General features: G+C 45.1%; 1 protein-coding gene across 1 annotated transcript in view; it reads right to left on the reverse strand.

Annotated features, from left to right (window-relative positions):
- The window catches only part of PLXNC1 (plexin C1), a 147,300-nt gene that overhangs the window by 65,982 nt on the left and 67,917 nt on the right, over positions 1–13,401 (reverse strand). Inside the window, exons 8-10 of the mRNA XM_077772186.1 lie at positions 10,023–10,110; positions 7,494–7,596; positions 7,251–7,352 (exon numbers count right to left, since the gene is read on the reverse strand). Of these exons, the coding sequence (XP_077628312.1) occupies positions 7,251–7,352; positions 7,494–7,596; positions 10,023–10,110 (293 nt within the window). The remainder of the gene's footprint in view (positions 1–7,250; positions 7,353–7,493; positions 7,597–10,022; positions 10,111–13,401) is intronic.

Here is a 13,401-nt window from a genome sequence, read left to right on the forward strand (position 1 = left end):
GCAAAGCTCTCCGTAGGCCTGGTCCTGAATCAACACTCTGTAAAACGCCTCTCAGAGTTTCACTGGTGAAATTAGTTCAAACAGGACTGGATAAAAAGTCACATGGATTCAAAACCAGCTGGAAATCTGAAACCAAAGGACATTAGAGAGATGAAAGGTAGCACAACTAATTAAAGGAAAGTGTCCTGTAGGGCCCTACAGGGGTGAGTATTTGGTTCAGAATTATTTAACATCTTTATTAATGACTGAGAAGGATGGAAGTAATGTATTCATGAAATGTTTAAGTTGAAAAGAGCAGTGACTGGCAGCGGAGATGAGAAAAGTGTAAAAGGAGGTGAGATATGGAAAGAAAATACAATGCCACCAAAGAAAAATTAGAGCACTAGATGGAACAACATGGTCCTCCATCTGCTCTGCTCAGCCCCAGGCGAACGCTCCTTCATGGGGTCCCCAGTACAGCCCCCAGGAGACTTGGGATGAACCTCCAGCTGGTCCCAGGAAGGACCAAGAGTCGGAATGGCAGCTGAGATGGCCCTTGTGAAGGTCCTGTGCTGAGAGATCAAGGCTCACTTCTCTGGCCCAGAGACTCTGCGGTGAGGCTGGCACGGCCCCAGGTGGGGCTGCCAAGGCCACTCCATAAAGGCATCACTCTTGGCCACTGAACCTTCTGAGTGCGGCAACCCAAAACTGGCCTGGGTGAGCGGGACTCCACGACCAGGGCAGGCAGCTCCTCCCCTGCACAGAGGCCCCCGACTGTGAATTAGAGCCAGCCACTCCAAGTCACCCCTCTGCTGAGTTTCCATTCAGCATGTGGTTCTTGCTGCTCCACTCTCCTACGGGCCTCAGTTTCCCATCTTGAGCCTCTTCTGCTCTCTCAGTCCTTGAGAAGATACCAGCCTGGCCTGGGTCTGAATTCTCCACTCTGACCACACCCTGACCTCCCCTCCCTGCTGGAGGCTTCGATGCTAATACACTGCATCGTGGGGTTGGAGCTCTTGCCTCACCCATGTCTGCACCACTGACGCTAAGAGAAGCCAATGCCAGCTTTCTCCCTTCCAGACTGACCTTTTCATCAGTACTACATCACTTAGTACTTGCTTATATTCGATTGAAGCCATACAAGGGAGTGGTTAAAACCGGGGGCTCTGGGTCACAGTCTGCCCAGGTTGAAATCTCTTGCCTATTATTTATACTTACCCTTGCAAACCAACATTTCTTCATCGATAAAATGGGAAAAAAAAATAGGTCCATTGTGAGGCTTACATAAACAAATATTCTGAGCTCAGGATATAGCATCGGCTCAACAAATATGGGCCACCACTATTCAATGTAGTGAGTTCTGGAATTCCTTCTTACATCTTCTTCTGTTGTACACACTCAACTGCTTCATGAAAATGAATTTTACTTCCTCCAAAATATTAAAAGTTCTATAGCATGAGCTCCATGAGGACACACACTGTGATCACCTGTCTAGACGCACACAGTAGGTGCTCAGTAAACATATTTTAAAAATTGTTCATGGTTTATTTATTTTTAAGAGAGACAGAGCTCGAGCAGGGGAGGGAAAGAGAGAGAGGGAGGCACAGAATCTGATGCAGGCTCCAGGCCCTGAGCTGTCAGCACAGAGCCTAACACAGGGCTCGAACCCACGAACTGTGAGATCATGACCTGAGCTGGAGTCGGTTGCTTAACTGACTGAGCCACCCAGGGGCCCCTCAATAAACACATTTTAAATGCACGGGTACATGAACAATTGCAAGTGAATCCCACAGCACCTAGCACATGCTATGCCCATAGAAGCTACTCAACAAGGTCTATATTAAACTTAATTTCACTTTTAGAGGCAAGGTCTCTGAAAGAGTCAATGTGGATTGCCTGCGAGAAATTAAAACGCACATTCAGATGGCGTGAGGAAGAAAAATAAAGAACCACGTGAACGTAAATCCCCAGAGAGCATGAGACAGGGCTTCGTAGGGTGTATTTCCACTCGAGAGAGATAAGCACACTGCAAGGAATAACAAATATTACAACCAAACTGTATCATCGAGCTTCATAGCCCTTCTTTGAGAACAGGAAGCAGAGACCAGCCACCTCTTCCCTCAGCAGGTGGAGGCTCCAGATAGAAGACTGTTAAAGAAAAGGAAGGAAAAGAGGTGAGCGCCCAGCGACTGGGCCAACCGTCTGAGAGAGACTGGCCTTCAGAGCTGAAAATACTTCTCATCTGAAGAGCAAGCATAGGGTTTTGAGTTCATTTCCCTCTTTTGGTGGTGCCTTTCCTTAATCCTTTTCTTAATGCAGCCTCTCCCGCTAAATGACAGCACACGTGTGTAGACCGGGTAAAGAGACTGGGGATACAGTCGTGGAACTGTGAGGGCAACGGGCCCAAACCGCAATTGCACCGGGAGCCCCGTGTCCTACGTACTGTGTCCTGGGATGAGCAAATGCGTACACTAAAAGACAAACGTCTTGAGTAGCATCCTATTGCTGCTGAAGAACAAACCCAAAACTCCTGGGCCTGGCATGGAAGGCCCCAGAGAGGCAGGCCACTGGGTCGTTTAGGCCTTGGGTCCCACAGCTTCCTGCATCCTTCTGTTCCAGGCAATTCAATTACTTGGGGTCTCCTATCCTAGATGCCCTGGAATTTTCTGGTGACGCACATGCTTCTGTCTATGCTGGCCCCTCTGCTTTAGAATACCCACTCCTCTGTCTTCATGTGTCTCATCCCTCAACGGCTGGCTGAAATGCCATCTCTGTCTATCAATCCATCCATCAATCAAAGCCCTAACCAACCACACTGATTAAGTGCTTTTAGCTGCCAGGCACGGGGCTTAAATAAACAGGAATGACTAAGACAAGTCCGCAGGCACAGAGGCTCTCTGGGTTTGTGTACTTTCTGGTACTTCCCCTATGTTAGTTTTTTTTTAATCTTCTATTCTTACGTGTGTACTTATGTAGAAGATTCTTGAGATTGACAGCAACACATGGTTTGATTCATCTGTGTCCCCCTCATGGTATCCATGAAGCTCAATATAATGGCTTCTACTGGGTGCTCAATACACACCTGCAGGAAGAGCTAACCCCAGCTCGGCATCGTGAAGCCCAAGGCCGTGTCTGTACCATCCACAGCTGCTGTCTCCAGTGCCTGGCCAATGGGAAGCACTCGATACACAGGTGATGTGGGGAGACGCATTGAGGGAAAGCTCCCCGTGGCTCCTCTGCCAGGAAAAGTGTTCAGCACTTCATTCGACGCCAACACAAGACCCGGGCAGGAAACGCAGATTTACACATCCACATGATGATGAAAGAGAGTGGTGTACGCCGGAGCGTGAGAAACCCTTCCTGCGACCAATACTACTCCATTCCCTACGATCCAAAATCAAGAAGACTCTGTTCTAAGCCACATATTAAAAACATTCCAGGATCAACAAAATACCTTGCTCCAAAGTAAGAAGGGTCATTCACACAGCAGCACTAAAAACAGGCCTGGGCTTTTGGTTATTTTCAGCCAGTTCTTTTAACCACATGGTGTCAAAGGTCAAAAGGAACAGAGAGACACAATGCAGGAAACCAGGATGCAGTGACTTGGTTTTTTTTTTTTTTTTTTTTAACATAAAAGAAATTTTAAAAGTCATTGCCTAGACCACCACTCAGCAATAAAAGGGAACACACTATTGATCCATAAAAGAACTTAGATGAATTTCCAGAGAATTATGTTGAGTTAAAAAGGCCAATCCCAAAAGGGCACATCTGGATGATTCCATTTAAATAGACTCTTTGAAATGGTACAATTATAGAAGTGGAGAATAGATTAGTAGATACCAGGGGTCAGAAATGGGAAGTGGGAGGGAGGAGGGAAGGGGGTGTGGTGACAGAGCTAGTCTGCCCCTTGACTATTGTCACTGTCAGTATCCTGATTATGATACTGTGTTATGGGTTTTGCAAGATGTTACTATTGGGGGAGACTGGGTAAAAGATATGGAAGGTCTCTCTGTGTTATTTTCTTACAAGTACATGTGAATCTACAATTATCTCAAAATAAAAAGTTTAACTTTTTCCCAGAGAGTCATAAAAAAGAAAAGTTGGAAGACTCACACTTTCTGGTTTCAAAACTTATTACAAAGCTACAGGAATCAAAACAGTGTGACATGGGTGTAAAGACAGACCTACAGAAGACTGGAACAGAACAGATAGCCCAGAAGGAAACCCTTGCATATCTGGCCAAATGGTTTTTGATAAGGGAGAGAAGGTCATTAAATAGGAAAAGGACAATCCTTTCAACAGATGGTGTTGGGAGAACTGGATATGCACATGGGAAAGAATGAAGTTGGATCCTTACCTCATGCCCTATATGAAAATTAACCCAAAATGGATCAAACACCTAAATGTAAGAATTAAAACTATGTAAATCTTGGGATACCTCAGGGCTCAGTCCGTTGATTGTCCAACTCTGGGTTTTGGCTCAGATTGTGATCTCCTGGTTGGTGGGATCAGTCCCCACACTGGACTCTGTGCTGGGCATGGAGTCTGCTTCAGATTCTCTCTCCCTCTGCCTCTGCCCCTCCCCTGCTCTCTCTTTCTCAAAATAAACAAACATTAAAAAAACAAAAACAAAAAAAAAAAACCTATGGGGCGCCCAGGTGGCTTAGTCGGTTGAGCATCAGACCTCTGCTCAGGTCATGATCTCACAGCTTGTGAGTTCAAGCCCCATGTCAGGCTCTATGCTGACAGCTCAGAGCCTGGAGCCTGCTTTGGATTCTGTGTCTGTCTCTCTCTCTGCCCCCCCCCCCCTCTTGCTGTTTCTCTCTCTCTCTCTCACTCAAAAAAATGAATAACAATTAAAACATTAAAAAAAAAACCTATAAAATACTTAGAAGAAAATATGGGAGAAAAGCTTTATGACGATGGATTTGGCAATGGTTTCTCAGATAGGGCACCCAAAGCACAGATTTAAAAAAAGAGAGATAAACTGGACTTCAACAGAATTAAAAACTTCTGTGCATCAAAGGAAATTATCAACAGAGTGAAAAGGCAACCTATGGAATGGGAGAAAATATCTGCAAATCATATATCTGATAAGATATCCAGAATGTATTAAAAAAAACTCCTATAACTCAATAACAACAACAAAATCAAACAACCTGATTAAAGAATGGGCAAAGGACCTGAACAGACGTTTCTCCAAAGAAGATACACAGATGGCCACCAAACACATTATAAGATGCTCAATATCAATAATCTTTAGGGAAATACAAATTAAAACCACAATGGAATACCACCTTGTATCTACTTACAATGGCTACCATTAAAACAACAACAGAAACGCAAAAATCACAAGAGCTGGGAGGATGTGGAGAGACTGGAATGCTTGCACACTGTTGGTTGGAATCTAAAATGGCAGGCTACTATGAAAAACTGCATGCCATTCCTCTCGAAAATTAAAAATAGAATTACCCTATGATTAAGCAATTTCCCTTTTGGATACATACCCAAAAGAATCGAGAACAGTCTTCAAGAGACATCTGTACACCTATGTTTATAGCAGCATTATTTACAATAGCCAAACGGTCGAGGCAACCCAGGTGTCCACCCCACAGATGAATGCATAAACAAAATGTAGTATGTACATACAGTGGAATATTTTTCAGCATTAAAAATAAGGAAATTCTGGCCCATGCTATAATATGCATGAACCCGGAGGGCATTATGTTAAATGAGATAAGCCAATCACAAGAAGTCAAATCCTATATGATTCTACTTATATGAAGTCCCTAGTGTAATCAAATTCATAGAGAGAGGAAGTAGAACGGTGGTTGCCAGGGGCTCAGGGAGGGGGAAGAGAAAACGGGAAGTTGTTTTATAATGGGTACGAGGTTTCAGTTTTGCAAGATGAAATGTATTCTGGGGTTGGATGGTGCTGATGGCTGCACCACGGTGTGAAGGTACTTAACACTACTGAGGTGTACACTTAAAAGTGGCAAAGAAGGTAAACTGTGTTAGGTGTGCTTTACTAAAATTGAAAGAAAGAACTGAAATGACAACAAAAGAGAAATTTAATTTTTTAAAAAAGCCACCGCCTCCTTGATCCAAATACCGGTCACTATGCCTTCGTTTTATAAGCCAATGGGAAGAGAAGAGAAGACCGCCACTTAATAAAACCTCAAAGACTTTTCAGATCTGGAGATATTGGCACACCAAGCCTTTCAAATGCCTTTAATTAACTTCATAATCCATCCTGATTCACATTCCCTCTGCCTGTTAGTTATTCACCTAAAGTTACTATCAACTTTTCAGTAGCGATGAAAAATGTGCTACTTATCTATATTGGCACTTGACCTTAAATAACAGCAAATGGATACATCAAAGCCATAGCTTAGTCATGAAATAGAAAACTGAGCCTTTTTTTTTTAGAAAAAAAAATGTTTTTAATTTGTCTGATCCTGCTACACCTCTTGATTAATAAAAGCAAGAACTTACACTTTCTTGTTTGTCACCACATAGCACATGCTCAGTTAAGTTCTGTCACCTCATTGAAGCCAGCCACTCTAAGCATGGCCACTATTTTCTGCCCAGAAACATTTACATGGTTATAGCCTTTCTTTTCGAACATGTCTGTTGGTGGAACTTGGTGATTTACTATAAGATGACAAAAATAAGAGGAATTTCCAAGGAAATTGCATGGAAAATATCTTCCCATGAAAAAAATTTGGGGGGTAATGGGGAGTGATGTATGTGTATGTATGGATGGACGGATGGAAGGATATATATATATGTATATATCATATGGAAACAACTCTTTGTTTTGGCACTATTAGCTCAGGGTTAGATCATCTCTGTAAAGTAAAGACAGGCAATCGGAATGAGGAGAGTTTGTATACTTTGCATAGATGCTGCATAACCCCCAGGAATGCAACCGTAATACATGGTTCGAATCGAAATCCCCTCAGTGCCATGTGCTATATGCTTCCTTCTAACTCCTTCCGAGCTAGCCACAAAGTCACCTTTAAAATTCCACTCCTCCTGGAACAATATCATTTTTCATAATTACAGAATTTTAATTTCTTTTATGTGAGTGTGCAGCCTTTGATGTATTGAGCCAATTACATGAAACTTGGTTAAAAAGCAAAAGCAAAAAAGGGAATTTTTGTAGAAAGTCAAACAGGGAATTTTTAAAAGGAACCCAAAGTAGCAGGAGTTGTTATTGTCATCTGGAGGGGACTTTTCCCATGATCAGCACAAACCCAGGGTCTGACCTGCAAGCCCGTGCTGACTCTATCACTCCTATCATCGGCGAATCTTCCTCCTCCCGCAGTCTTGGATGACTCTTGTTTCTCAACAGCACCTTGACAGTGTTCCTGAAATGAAGAACATCCCCTCAACATCCAAACAGATGGGAAATTCAGAGTTTGAAACAAACACAAAGGACAGACTGGGACGGGGCGGTTGGAAACCCTTATTCCGGATTAAACCTCGTAATACCAAAAATGGCACTTTACCTGGTTTGTCTTGTAATCAGATGGGTCACAGGCTGTGAAGGGGTGGATACACTTTCTCTCACTTTTACACCAAGCACAGCCAGTTCCAATACATACCGGGCACCTGGCAACACGGAAAACCAACTTAATTCCTACATTTTAAGGAAAATGTTCGTATCCTAGCATCTCCCTCTGGGATGCAGTGTGCAAGCATTTAAAAGAAGAAAGAAAAAAAAAAATCCCTGGACAGAGTGTGATGAACCGAGGGGAGCGAGGACAGTCCTCTGAGGCCGGGGCTAGAGCACCGACTTTGTGCCCTGCTCTGGGCAGCCCTCAGGGCAGATGGATGCCTTTGGGGGGTGTTGCCATGGCAACCTGAAGCCAGGGTCACCTGCTGTGCCGGTAGATAACAGGAACCCACTGGCTCTGTTTCTGAATCCAGTTCTGCTATTTGTCTGCCCTCAGGTAAGTTTCCCTCTGGAGACTCACTTTCCTGTCTCCTCCGCCCTCTCCCCAGCCCCACCCTCACTCACCGGAGCAGTAACCAACACCCCCAACCGCCTGGAAGGTGCGAGACCAAAAGTATCACTTGGCAAGTAGAGGAAATGGGGTGCCACTGTTTGCCTTTTAACCACATTATGGATGAAGAACCGTGTCTCCTAATCAAATAACCTATCATGTAAGGTAACAGCAGAGGACTTGAAAAGCATGTTGCAGGAAAATCAGAGTTGAAGGGACAGTAAAAACAGACTCTGAGGCTGGTCTGGAAAGACAGCCCTGGGAGGCCAGGGGAGGAAGACTCAGCCTGGGACAGTGAGAGGGTCAGTGTAGGGAGAGGGGACACCATTCATATCTTACAGATTCTCTAAGAAATGTCAAAGCATTTGGAGATTCTGACCTATAGAAAGTGCAGACTCACTGGAATGTTCATCCAGCCACCTAAGTTTAGAGCTAGAGGCAGGCTTGTGATTTGCATTTCCATCGCCGCCCCTCAGGTGTGAGTACTGTACTAAGTACTGTACTAAGGGAAGCAGGTACTCAAGGAAAGAACACACTCACTCTCTGGGGAGCTGTGGGTGTGAGGTCTGGTTCTTAATTACCTAATTGTGGGCCCCAGGGCAAGTCACTTCCTTCCGCCCTGGCCTCTACCCCGGGTATGGGGGACCTGCTTTTTGTTTCACCTCTCTTTGAACTATAAACTTCTTTGTTAACTCTCTCCCTCTTTTCCTATTTTCACAGCCTTCTGAGGCTTTCTGTATCAACTCTGCTTTCTCCCCGCTCCCTATATTCATTCGGTTTGTCTGTGAGAAACAACTGAACTCAGTCCCCCTTTCAGAGTACCCCGGGGTGAAGATGAGGTCCAGAGGCCCCTGTTCGGATAGCTGTAGAGCGGCCCTCCAGCCCAGTTTCGAGTCTGAATTCATTTTCCCCACAGCAACAGTGGTTCCCAGGCCAAAAGAAACATTCGATGCCCACACAGTTGGTCAATCAAACCACTGAATGAGCTATAGAATCACTAATAAGACAGCTTCCCGTTGTTTCCATGGGAACCTCCATCCCACCTTTTGACTGGAAAATCATGCATCTGAGAAACACATTTCCTCTGTCTTGTCTGCTCGAGAAGCAAGGTGTGAGGTGTGGCCCTGACTCGGGGGAGGTACACAACCCAACAGGGCAAAANCTTCGATGCCCACACAGTTGGTCAATCAAACCACTATAGAGCTATGAGCTATATGAGCTATAGAATCACTAATATATAGAATCACTAATAAGACAGCTTCCCGTTGTTTCCATGGGAACCTCCATCCCACCTTTTGACTGGAAAATCATGCATCTGAGAAACACATTTCCTCTGTCTTGTCTGCTCGAGAAGCAAGGTGTGAGGTGTGGCCCTGACTCGGGGGAGGTACACAACCCAACAGGGCAAAAGGTGGTACAAAAAAGTGGGGGAACAGAGCTAACATGTTTTTTTTTAAGTGTTTTATTTATTTTTGAGAGAAAGAGTGTGAGTGGGGAAGGGGCAGAGAGAAAGGGACACAGGATCTGAGGTGGGCTCTGCGCCGACAGCAGTGAGCCCAATGTGGGACTTGAACACACGAACTCCAAGTCTGATACTCAATCGACTGAACCACCCAGACACGCCTAACACGTTCTTTAGATGAAAGAGAGTTCACCTTGGCCTTCTACTTGATGATTTCCGTGGTCTCATGCTCACATCCTCTCCCCTGACTCAAATTCCCACAGCCATTTGGCTCAGGGGAGAACATAGCACCCCTTCTGCCGTATTGGTCTGGGGAAAAGGTATTTTCCCTGTTGGTAGCAACACTTAAGCACAGTTTTTTGCTCCTTCGCCGCTCCACCTTACTTATTAGGGCTTGAACGAGCTGGCTTCTTAGCTCCAGGGCCCTCCTATCTCCCGTCAGGCCATGCTCCAAAAGGCACTTTAGAAAGTTCTACTCCGCAAAAGAGTTCTTTAGGAAATGGAGGCGTAAAGCATATAAATAAATTAAAACCAATGAGAGAATATTTAAATTTCAAATAAAATCTTACTCTCTTAATGATGAGCAGTTGGTAAAGTTGAATCTTTTTGATAAATGCCAAGAACCGAAGGAGAACGTCACGTTGACAACTAAAACATCTGGAGCAAAGGGGGAAAAAAATGTCAATTACGGTGGAGTCCTGCTATCGTCAAGCAAAGCTGTAAATGCAAAAAATAAATATTTTTGCCTCCTTTGCATAGAGGGTGGGGGTACGCCAGCTGTTTGCTAACATTTCAATCAGTATGTGGTTCCTTCCCGTGGGCCATTCACATCAGGCAGCCGAAGCACACAGCACAAGCCTCCAGACAGACCCGGGCCCACCTCGCGTTCCAAGCCTCCCACAGATAATCACTAGGAAAAAGCCATTTTACAGCCCATTTACATCTCATACTCTCCCCGGGATCACTATCTCAGCTTGTAATTGGCCACAGCATAAGCATAAAACAAGTCACCAAGCAAGAACTGCCTAGAACATGATAACCAGAATGTTAGAGAGCAAATCCTGTACCTTCAGCAAAATCCACACTACCAATGTCTGCCTAACAAACTCTAGGTGTGGTTCCCATGGGCTGGGATCCATGATCCTCTCGAAGTCAACGGTCACCTAATCTACCATCAAAGTTGTCTTACTTGCTTTTGAAACCATACTCATTGGCTAGAACACCCTCCAAAGAATAAAGAGACAAGAAAGATAAAAACCCGCCAAATCAGCATTAGAGAACTGTCCTATATCCTGTAGGTCTCTAACTAACATGTCCTATCCAAGGTGATTCCCAAACCCAGCTGTGTCTCGGAATCATTTGAGAAATTGATGAAAATACAGAGTCCAGAGCCACGCTTCCAGAGATCTAGACATAACACACTTGGGGAGCATCTGGGACTCTGTGGTTGGCAACACTCCCCATGAAACGATCACAGACAGCCAGGTTCGGGTTGCCGCAGCCTGGAGCAGCAGCTCTCAAAACCTGCACCCGGGCACAGTGCTCGGTGAGGTTTTCACTGTCCTCCCTCTTGGTACAATATCGTCTTCCTTTGCTGAGTCAATGGAGACTGAGGAAGATGCTTTAAAAATGAAGTCTTTACCTGATAAAGTATGGAGTTGGCCTAAGTTTGTTGGCCTCCTTACTTTTCTTACTGAAATTTTAATCATGTGTGATTCTCAAAGTCTGAGAAGATACTTCTCTACGGCACTAAAATTCACTGTGAAAGCCAGGATGCCACATCGAATTCCGCTCACACAAAGTGATTATATGTGAAGTGTGATAACCCTCTGTTGTAAAGACAAGGAGGTTTGGAGGGCTGGCGTGACCTCTCAGCGAGAGCATTTGCACAGCCACTTGTAAATGTTAGTAGAATGGACATATGGACAGTAAGCACGGAGAGACTCCCAGTGAAAATACATTCCAGTAGAATCTCCAATGTTTGGTGGCAAACACCAGGAAAAGCTGTAATTTTCTTCATGTCAGCTATGCGTGCACAAAACACTACTGGGAAATATCACAAGGAAACTAATATATTTGATCTCTGCTCTGGTAGCATTTACAGTTATTCAGGAAGGCATATAAATGGATTAGGGGGGAAACCACCCAACAATGATAGGAGAGTCAAGGAAACGTCCCGTGAGAGTGGTCTGAGTTCCAGGCAGCACCTGGGTACCAAGATGGGGGTGACTGAGGGGGCCCCAGGGAGTGCCAGAAATACCCTGGGCTGTTATGAAGGAGGTGACTTTTGCTCCCGTGTTTCAAAAGAGAAGAACAACAGGAATTGATGAAAGGGGTGAGGGCACGGACAGAGGTTTGGCAATGACCACTGACTGGGTGAGTGCAAGAGGTGGGAAGTAAGTCTGTTTGCCGGCTCAGAACACGCAAGGCATTCAAAGACAAGGGCAGGCAAAGGTCAGGTGCAACTGATGGAGGCTCTAAAAGCAACCAACTAGCTTTTTGAGGTGATCTCCAATACTGGAGAAGCAGATTTTATACATGAGCAAGAGCTGCATTTTAATGAGCAAAATTAACTAGAAGCATATCACAAAGGCTGCGTGGTGTAAACAAAGAAAAGTGGAGAATTGAAATCATTTTCCAAGCAACTCAATCCCAAACAACCACCGTGAGCCCAGTGGCTGAGAGGCATTTTGTAAGCTTGGATGTCTGGCCTGGAGCACTAAATTCCCTTTGGAGGGATCTGGGATTAGCTCCGCTGTGATCTTCACGCATTTCAGGAGGCGCGCACCAGTAACGTGACCCTACTTCTAGCCTTCTCGTCCACAGGGATTCACCAGTCCTCAGTGTATCCACTGTAATCCCTCACCATCTCTGCAATCTATCCATTTCTCTCCATGTCCGTCTGTCTCTGCGCCAGCTCTCACTGTCACCCTCACCCGGGTCACTGCAACAGCTTTTCTTATGTTTTTTCCAGAACTCTCTCCTTCCCTCCTCCAGCCATCTTCCACTTCGGTCATTCATTCATTCAACAAAAGTTTACTGATCGTAAATGACTAATTTGTGCCAGACACTCTGTGCCGCCTTTGCTATCCATTTTCTTTTTCTTTTTTAAAAGTTTGTTTTTGGGGGGCGGGGGGGAGAAGGAGTGAGAACAAGAGAATGAGAACAAGTGGGGGAGGGGCAGAGAGAGAGGGAGACAGAGAATCCCAAACAGGCTCTGCGCTCTCAGCACAGAGCCCAACACGGGGCTCAATCTCACAAACCATAACGTCATGACCTGAGCCAAAATCGAGAGCCAGACACTTAACCAACTGAGCTACCCAGGCGCCCTGGTATCCATTTTCTACCACTCTCCTTTCTATTTCTCCCTACCTCATTTGCCTTCACCATATAGAGCGTCTTTCGGCTCTTCAAACAAAGCCTTTTCTCTCTTTCTAACCATCACACTGGTTAGTTGGTCTCTGCCTGGAATACTCTTCCTCCTTTTCTTTGGCTCAACTCTACTCATCCTCCAGGAAGCCTTCCTGGTTTCCCAATGACCCTCCAGGTTCAGGTAGGAGCCCTTTTCCTGTGCTTCCCAAGACTCTCTACATCCCCTGCATTTACACACTGCGTTGTAGCGAGCCCTTCGTCTGTCTTCACTCCAACAGCCTATAAATACTGTGAACAAGGACCACGTCTGTCTTGTTTGGTCCTGTATCCCTGCCACCTAGCACAGTGCCCGGCACATCACAGATATTCAATAAATACTTCCTTTCTGAATGAATGCAATGATCTTAAGATGACAGAACACTGGCTATTCTCTTTTCTCATCTCACCCAGGGCATTCCCAGCTTCTCAGCTCTCTGAAATTATCTGAGACGTTTGGGTAGGGTCAGTCCAATGAGCGTTACTCCACTCTCCCACCCAGCTGTCATTCTCCAGTCACATGTCAGAGTGAGATCCTGG

Source organism: Crocuta crocuta, unplaced genomic scaffold (assembly GCF_008692635.1).
Source record: "Crocuta crocuta isolate KB4526 unplaced genomic scaffold, BGI_CrCroc_1.0 scaffold216, whole genome shotgun sequence".
Lineage (NCBI taxonomy): Eukaryota > Metazoa > Chordata > Mammalia > Carnivora > Hyaenidae > Crocuta > Crocuta crocuta.